This window comes from Nyctereutes procyonoides, unplaced genomic scaffold (assembly GCF_905146905.1).
Source record: "Nyctereutes procyonoides isolate TBG_1078 unplaced genomic scaffold, NYPRO_anot_genome, whole genome shotgun sequence".
In the NCBI taxonomy this organism is placed as follows: Eukaryota; Metazoa; Chordata; class Mammalia; order Carnivora; family Canidae; genus Nyctereutes; species Nyctereutes procyonoides.
In genome coordinates, this window is record NW_026575024.1 from 47,871,248 (window position 1) to 47,880,792 (window position 9,545).

General features: G+C 46.2%; 1 protein-coding gene across 1 annotated transcript; it reads left to right on the forward strand.

The window, feature by feature from the left end:
• The first annotated feature begins 6,974 nt into the window (after window positions 1–6,974).
• Window positions 6,975–8,700, forward strand: LOC129522584 (scm-like with four MBT domains protein 1). The gene is given in 3 exon segments (XM_055344930.1): window positions 6,975–7,109; window positions 7,111–8,046; window positions 8,048–8,700. Coding segments are annotated over 3 exon segments (1,686 nt in total). The 3' UTR covers window positions 8,663–8,700.
• Window positions 8,701–9,545: the final 845 nt, after the last annotated feature.

Below are 9,545 nucleotides of genomic sequence, written 5' to 3' on the forward strand. Positions count from 1 at the left end.
AGGAAAGCCGGAGTTTCTAATTGCCACTGATCCTTTGCAGCTACTGTGGGGGTAGAGTTCATCTCACCTATGTGACAGGCCTAGTGAAGAGCTTCCCTCAGAGAAAGATTTGTCCTCAGAGATAAGTAGACTGCTTTTCCTTTACACCAGCACCACTGCTGAGACATATAATTTAAACTTCCCTGATGTGAAAAGCTTGTCAGAGGGGCATTCCAGGAAGTCTTATATACCCTAGAGGTGGACAGCACCTTACATGGCCCCTCCAAACTTACTAAGGAGCTGGGTTCAAAAACCACTCATTGAGAGGCCAGTGGATAGCTGACATTAAGGAAAGCTTCTGCTTAGGGTCCAAGACAGGCAGTTCCATTGCATCTCAAGGCTAATGTGGGAGTAGAGCCTATCACCCACCTGGGAGGGGCTAACTGAAAGTTTCACTCAAGGAACTCTCCAGGGGACACCTTAGTGTTCAGGAGGAATATGTACCTCCACAACCATTGAGGAGAGGTTGTGCTAACTCACCCCAGTGACAGAATCGTGGTCAGCTACAGGCCAGGAAATCTGCTTTCTCTTTTTTTTTTTAATTTTTTAAAAAATTTATTTATGACAGTCACACACAGAGAGAGAGAGAGGCAGAGACACAGGCAGAGGGAGAAGCAGGCTCCAAGCACTGGGAGCCCGACGTGGGATTCAATCCGGGGTCTCCAGGATCACGCCCTGGGCCAAAGGCAGGCGCCAAACCGCTGCGCCACCCAGGGATCCCGGAAATCTGCTTTCTCATTGAAAAGTACCTGGCCTCTGCCTTTGCCCCTCACCCACCGAGGTTGGCCTTAGCTGCTAACCTCCCTCAGCTGTGAGGGCTGTCATGTTGAGAGGTTCCCTCCAGAAGGGTCTGGTTTTCACACTGAAGCCCACAACCTTGCCACTGCCCAGGCTCTTCTGTCTGCTGGCTGAGAGGTTTGACTTTCCTCACAGAAGGAGCCAGTGAAGAGTTATAACTCTTTATCACATTAGCGTCGCCAATTGGCCATGGGCTTTTAAGGGTTTCATTTCTGAGCCTCTCTCTTGGCCTTCTTCTCACCCATGTGAATCCTGATCCCACTTCACAGAGTCCACCCACCCCGGGATGAAAACTGTTCCCTGTAAATCCTACATACTGAGCACTATGAAAGTTACTGATGAGACACCCACAAGAGAGAGATCAAGCAAATTATGTGACTGAGAAGGCTAGATGTCTAGTGGTTTGAAAGCATTGACCAAACATCAGAATCTTGAAAAGAAGGGTTTTCTTTTGTTGTGCCCAGGATTACGTATCCGAGACACCAAGGAGCCAACACCGATGCGAACACAAGAGGGTTTATTTACAAGCTCGAGCTTGGGTCCAAATATACCCGACACAGCAGAGCAGGGACTTGGACCCCGAGGTGGGTTCCACTTTAGTTTTATGGGTTTGTCTAGGGGACCTCCAGAAGGGGTGGAGGAATTTCTCAAGTTCTGTTTACATTCTGATATGAGGCTTTCAAGGGCATTAAGCTCTGTTCTCATTCTGATATGAAACTTTCTACCATGGGTGTTGCGATCTGTTCTCACTCTAATATGGGGCTTCCTGCCACTGGCTTGAGCTCTGTTCTCATTCTAATATGGGGATTTCTAGGGTGTTAAGCTGTAAGCTGTTTTTTCCTGTAACTGAAGCAAGGTAAATTTCAGCTCTTATTCACAGGGGCCTGAGATGGCTGTACTTGTGTTAACGCTGAACTTAAAGGTGGAATGGCCTTAATTTTCTCAGCCTCCACACTTTCAAGGGAATCCTTCCTCAGTTGGCTATGTGCATTCCTGGTATTTCCTCCACCTGGAGGGCAACTGAGCAGAAGGCTGCTCATCAGGAGAAAGGTCACAGGTGAAGACTTCATGTTTGTTTTTCAAGGATACATATTTCAGGGCACCTGGCTGTGGCTCCATCAGTCGGAGGAGCATGTGCCTCCACACATGATCGGCGTGCCTCCAGAGTGCCAGCACCACGTGATGGGTGTAGAGATGACCTTGACAGGCTAGACAGGCAGAGGATTAGGGATGCTATGGCTCTCCACTTTTGCCTCCTCTGGGTCACCCGGGACTGATCCCAGGGAGTGGGATGGCTGGATCCTATCCAGGGCATTTCTTGAGATGGCAGCTGAGAGCGGGGTAGCACCCCGAAGGGAGCAAGGTGTAGAGGCCGAGAAAATTAAGGCCATTCCACTTTAAGTTCAGCGTTAGCACAAGTACAGCCATCCCAGGCCCTAGTGAATATGAGCTGAAATTTACATTACTTCAGTTACAGGAAAAAAACAGCTTACAGCTTAACGTCTAGAAAGCCCCATATTAGAATAAAAATAGAGCCCAAGCCAGTGGCAGGAAGCCCCATATTAGAATAAGAACAGAGCTCAATGCTCTTGAAAGCCCCATATCAGAATGTAAACAGAACTTGAGAAATTGCTCCAGCCCTTCTGGAGGTCCCCTAGACCAGTCCTTAAAACTAAGCTGAAACCCACCTCGGGGTCTAAGTCCCTGCTCCGCTGTGTCGGGTATACTTGGACCCAAGCTCAAGCTTGTAAATAAACCCTTGTGTGTTTGCATCGGTGTTGGCTCTTTGGTGGTTTCTCAGATTCACAGTCTTGGGCACAACACAAGGAAGGCCATGAAGGAGGTCGAATCCAAAGACTCTGGAAAGGACGGTGTCCCAGAGACACCACCCAGGGTGGAGGAGTCAGAACTGTTCCCTGTCAGGTCTCCCTTAGTCCTTTGCCCTTATCACTCCATGCCCATTTTTGGCCTCTGAACCCTAAGACACCACCATCATGTGTTTAAGTCCCCCTCAGACTCAACAGGCCACACCATGCCATGCCTTCCCAGATGCGCCCACCCCTGGAAGGCATTAGAATGAGATGTCATCCTCCACATTCAGGATTGATTCCCAAAGGGTTTTTTGGGGTTTCCTGGGTTAGGAAACCAGGAGGGGACTTTTTTGGTCCCCAGACAATGTGAGTTCTTCAGATATCCTGTTTCCCCTTACCTCCCCTTGCAGTTTGCAGTTTGGAAGCTGCAGCCTGAGGGCTGGGGTAGAAAGCCATTCAATGGAGAGAAGTCCCAGGCTCTGACTTTAACAGACAGCCTTGTGCATTTGAATGAAATGATTGAATGAGGCCCATTGGAATGGATCACCCTGAACCTCCCTCAGCCACCCACCATCCCCCATCCCCTCCCAACCCAGAGCCCTCCAGTGGATTTGGGAATGGTAGGACAGGTGTGTGTGTGTGTGTGTGTGTGTTTATATGTATGCCTGCACTGAAGATTGTGGGGCAAGCTCAAGCTAGCTCCAACAACTCAATTCATTCTGGGAATGTTCTGTTGTTTCTGCTGAGTTGCCACTTGCTTCAAGAAGCAAAGCTAAATGTTGGACCCTGGCTCACGGGTGCCAACGTGGCCCGGTGGACGCCCCAGAGACTCAGACCCCAGACAGGCAGATGCAATTAGCAAGAGGGTTTATTGAACGTTTGCGCAAACGGGCTCTCCGCCTCTGAGGAGGAAAAGAGCCCCGATTAGCAATTACAGGGATCTTTTAAAAGGCAAAAGGAAAGAAACTGCCTAAAGACAAAAGAACCGCGGGAGTCGCATGGCATCCAGGTTGATTTCGGGGAGGGTCAACATGAACCTATTCAGGGACATTCCAATCAGGGTGTGTGTGTGCGGGGGATGGTTTTCTTATTGTGAACAGAATGCTTTTAGTTGCTAAAATTTCAGGAAGACGCCTGGATGGGCTGCCTCTGGATTAGGGCTGGCCCTACTTACAAGGGGGGAGGTTTCTTCACTAAACTCTTCCCATTGCCTAGTTCTTAAAAAGCCTGATTTTCCTGTTTTCTCGTTGAATGGACTGAGTTGTTCTCCATAGACTTGTCCTTCCTCTTGCACCCACTTCCCAAGGGAAAGCCTCAGTCTCATTCAACAGTCACTGGCTGTTTCACAAGACACCTTCTGTCTACTAAAAGGAGGAAGGAAGGTGGACAAACATGAACCACCCTGATATATGTCACCTCCATATGGAGGGATGGGGGGTGGGGAGGCCTCACTGGACAAATGGTGACTCTGAACCATGATCCCAGGGTTCTTGAAAAAATGAAGTGGAAGGAGAACCTGGCCAGCTCAGTCAGAAGAGCACTCAACTCTTGACTTCAGTCAAGGTCGTGAGTTCGAGCCCTATGTTGGGTCTAGAGGTGATGAAAAATGAATGAATGAACTTTTAAAAAATTAAGTATGTATGGAGTGCCTTGGTGGCTCAGCGGTTAAGAGTCTGCCTTCATTCCACTGGGGTATCATCCCGGGGTCCTAGGATTGAGTCCCACATCGGGTTCCCTGCGGGGAGCCTGCTTCTCCCTCTGCCTGCGTCTTTCCTCTCTCCCTCTGTGTCTCTCATGAATAAGGAGATAAAATTTAAAAATAATATAAAAATTAAAATTAAAAGAATGGAATGGAATGGAAAGATAATGTGGTGAGGAGGATGTGAACGTACCTAATACTGCTGAACTCTAGGCTTAGAAATGGCCAAAATACTCCATTGTAGGTTGTTAGGTTTTTCCCAAATGAACGGCAGAGAAATTAAAAACGGCAGAGCCAAGCAGTAGGTTTGAGCATGCTTTAATGGGGAGCACCCCAGGTGAGGTTCCATGACTCAGAGGGGCTTGAGTCAGGGAAGTCCTGCTCAGGCAAACCGCAGAGGGGTCTATAAAGAGTTTTCAGCGGGAAGATGGGGGGCAGGGTGGCATTCCAATTAGGGCAAGGGTTACAGGTGTGTGCTAAGTTAGGGTAGGGCAGCAAGGAGGTCTTATTGGGAGGTTGCTCCCCAGTCTCACCAGCCCAACATAGGTGATGTCTATTTTTTTTAAAGATTTTATTTATTTATTCATGAGAGACAGAGAAAGAGAGAGAGGCAGAGACACAGGTAGAGGGAGAAGCAGGCTCCATGCAGGGAGAATGACAGGGGACCCAATCTCAGGACTCCAGGATCATGCCCTGGGCTGAAGGCATTTGCTAAATCGCTGAACCACCCAGGGATCCCCTATTTTTAACCACAACTTAAAAACAAAACAAGACCCCCTTTCCTTGGCTCAGAGTAAGGTTGGAGGGGGTCCTGTCATCTGCAGTGTAGAAAACCAGGGTTCAGCAATCTGGAATATATTCTTTCTCTCCAGGTAGACAGACGTGGCACTGACGTCATCCTTGTAAGGCAAGGCAAGAAGGAAGAACTACAGCATTTCAAACCACCAGGGGCACCTTGGAGGCTCAGTTCCCTTAAGCATCTGACTCTTGCTTTCATCTCCCAGGAGGTGGCACTCTTGACTCATCTGCTCAGGCTGTGGGGCCCTCTGGAAGGAAGGTATCAGGCCAACATTTTCCAAGGGGGTTGATTGGCTCCAGAAAGTTGATCTGAGTTTCTTAAAGCTATCTGATCCTGAGTCTATGCATGTGTCTAAGAATGAGATTCCAGGGGCACCTGGCCTGCTCTGACAATAGAGAGCATGACTTTTGGCCTCAAGATTGTGAGTTTGAAAAATAAAAATAAAAATAAAAATAAAAATAAAAATAAAAATAAAAAGATTGTGAGTTCGAGCCCTACACTGGGAGTAGAGATTACTTTAAAAAAACAAAACCTGGGGGGCAGGGGTGCATGAAGAAAAAGAAAAACAGATGCCATTCTAGTTAAGGCCTTGGTAATACAATCAATCCTTCCAACTGTATCTGGTTACAACGAGAACAGATTCCCACCCAACCTACGAAGATGATTTACAATTGCCTTAAAAGAAGGAATACTCACTGAGAGTTTCTGAACTCTGGAGGGCTACAGGTAGGGGGAAAAGATAAATATTTTAATTTGTTTACAAAACAACATTTTCACAAAATTTCTGTAAGTTATAGGTGTCTCTAGAGACAAGTTTCCTTCAATCTGGAGGAGCAAACATGAGGGGATCAACAATGTTTTGAACAAGAGTCATTAAAAACAGTCATCATTGTCCTTAACTCATTCAGTTCTATGTTGTTTCTTTTTGTTCTGTTTAAATGCAGCTTTTTCATTCGTTCTGACAATTCACACTTTAGTTTTATGATCTCAGAGTGAGAAGAGACTGGTATTTGTCAAAAGCCCATGTCGTGAATCTTCTTGAAACTGGACCATATTTTTGCAAGAGCATCAGAACAACACCTGCAAATGACAGGGCAGTAACAAATGGAATTGTTTAAAGACCCAATGAGAGTTCATTATAATGCAGTCGATAAGAAACTGATATTTTTTTGTAACACACAGCATTTTAACAATTCAAGTGTCCAGTGATGGCACTGTACCAGGATATGTTACAACTTTGGAATTTCATTTAATTTTTGCAACAGCAATAGCATTCATGCACCCAATATAATCTATGAAGGCTTATCATTATTTGTTTGACAATGCTTCTCTTGTGACTTCACATAGCAGGTAAACTACATTAATTAGTCAAGAGATTCTATTTAGGGTTTTACTTTCTGGGAATCTGTTGAAAATGAATGAATGAATGAATGAATGAATGAATGAATGAATGAACAACTGAACAGCCAGCCAGCCTAATCAACCAACCAAACAAACAACATTTCAGAAGGTTTCAAGGCAGATACCTATAAAGGATCATGGATCCTTACAAAACTGAAAACTTCAGTATCTGTTTTGCCAAGGTGGTCTTAGGAGATTCTACAGGAGTTTATAGAGTTGTACCAAAATGTCACTCCTTTAATATTGAGAAGTTTTCACTCTCATATTTAGGTAAAGACTGAATAAAAACGAATATAAAAACCTTGTTGTTCTGGGCAAGCAAAGAAAAAAAAATGCCTTTTCTTCTCTGTTCACAATCTCTTATCAAGAGTAGACTAACAATGCAAGAAAACCTTGGCATTTTAACAGAGAGAAGAGGGAAATTTCAATGTTAACCAGTGTACTTGTAAAACTCACTTCTCCCAATCTCAGTCAGAAAGTCTCCTTCAATTTGCCAGCAGATTACCCTATTTTCCCTGTGCAGTGGAGTCTAAAGAATGGTTTACACATCAGCCCCCCCTCCTGGTTACCTGGGCCAGGACTTTGAGTGGGCCGACTACCTCAAACAGTGTGGTGCTGAGGCTGCTCCCCAGAGGTGCTTCCCTCCGTCCATTTCTGAACGTGAATTTAAGGAGAATATGAAGCTTGAAGCAGTGAACCCTCTTCTCCTTGAAGAAGTGTGTGTTGCCACTATTACTGCAGTGAGAGGCTCCTACCTGTGGCTCCAGCTGGAGGGTTCAAAGAAGCCCATACCTGAATGTATTGTGGGTGTGGAATCCATGGATATATTTCCTTTGGGCTGGTGTGAAACCAATGGCCATCCCCTCAGTGCCCCTCATCGAGCACGAGTACACAAACAGAGGAAAATTGCAGTGGTTCAACCAGAAAAACAAATACCATCCTCCAGGACTGTCCATGAGGGCCTGAAGAATCAGGAGCTGAACTCCACAGACTCAGTTATGATTAATGGACAATATTGCTGTCCAAAGATATACTTCAACCACCGTTGCTTCTCAGGGCCATATCTTAACAAAGGGAGAATCGCTGAGCTTCCTCAGTGTGTAGCACCTGGGAACTGTGTTCTGGTCCTCAGAGAGGTCCTCACTTTACTTATCAATGAAGCCTATAAACCCAGTCGTATCCTTCAAGAGTTGCAGCTGGACAAAGACTCCGTATGGCATGGATGTGGGGAGGTCCTAAAAGCCAAATACAAAGGAAAGAGTTACCGGGTTACTGTTGAGGTAGTGAAGACAGCAGATCGGGTGACTGAGTTCTGCCGGCAAACCTGCATCAAGCTGGAGTGCTGTCCGAATCTCTTTGGCCCACGGATGGTTCTGGACAAATGTTCTGAGAACTGCTCTGTGCTTACAAAGACCAAATATACACAGTATTATGGAAAGAAGAAAAATAAAAGAATTGGGAGGCCACCTGGTGGGCATAGCAACTTAGCATGTGCCCTGAAAAAAAGCCAGTAAGAGGAGCAAGAGGCGGAAAAATGTTTTTGTCCATAAGAAGAAACGCTCCTCTGCATCTGTTGATAACACCCCAGCAGGCTCGCCCCAGGGAAGTGGAGGTGAAGATGAGGAGGACCCAGATGAAGGAGATGACGATTCCCTCAGTGAGAGCAGTACATCTGAGCAACAGGACGAGCTACAGGAAGAGTCAGAAATGTCAGAGAAGTCATGCTCTTCCTCGCCTATCCAAAGTGAGATCTCTGCATCACTGCTTCCAGACAGACAACGGAGAAAAAGAGAGCTTCGCACGTTCTCATTTTCTGATGATGAGAATAAACCTCCTTCACCAAAGGAAATAAGAATTGAAGTTGCTGAGAGGCTTCACCTGGACAGTAACTCCCTGAAGTGGAGTGTGGCAGATGTTGTCCGGTTCATCAGATCCACTGACTGTGCCCCTTTAGCGAGAATATTTCTAGACCAGGAAATTGATGGGCAGGTCCTGTTGCTCCTTACCCTTCCCACTGTTCAAGAGTGCATGGACTTAAAATTGGGCCCTGCCATCAAACTCTGCCACCACATAGAGAGAATCAAGTTTGCTTTCTATGAGCAGTTTGCCAACTGAGAAGGACAAGCAAAGTGAGCTGTGTCTTTGAAGCACAAATGCAGCAAATCCTTCTCCCTGCTCTACCAGTGGAGCTGAAACAGCCCTGGGGCTCTGGACCCAACAGAGGTCGGCTTGCTCTCTTTGCACTTTCAAGGAAGGAGGACCCACACTGAGGAAGCAAAAACTACACAGAAGTGGCTCTTCTGCCACTGGAAATGTGGGCATCTCTTGGTCAGCAGATTGCAGTTTAAAAAAAAATAAAGGTTGTGAAGAAAAGACTCCTGTAAGAAGAATAAGCATTTCCAGTGGTGTGGCCTGAAAATGAAGAATAATCTAGGCTCCTGGAAAGCACCCTTATGGTCATTTCCTTTCTGTTCTGTTCCTTCCCATTGTAGACTGAACTTTGTTCTCTACTTTTTCTTTTTTGGAAAGAATGGACATAGCTTTAATTCAGCACTGATTTGGGACTCTGCCTAAGGCATATCAGTGCTTAATTGTCATTGTGTTTTTAAGCTTTTTTAAATTAAAACAGTTCATTTTGGGAATGAAAAAAAAAAAACACCCAGTGCTCATCCCATCAAGTGTCCCCCTCAGTGCCTGTCACCCAGTCGAACTCCAATACAAAAATATACAAAACAAAACAATAAGTCTCCTTCAGGGGATGCCTGGGTGGCTCAGCGGTGGGGTGCCTGCCTTCGGCCCTGGTCGTGATCCCAGGATCTGGGATTAAATCCCACATGGGGCTCCCACTAGGAGCCGGCTTCTCCCTCTGCCTGTGTCTCTGCCTCTGTCTGTGTCTCTCATGAATAAGTAAATAAAATCTTACAAAAAGCGGGGGGAACACCTGGGTGGCTCAGCAGTTGGGCCTCAGCCTTAGGCTCAGGGCTTGATCCAGGAATTC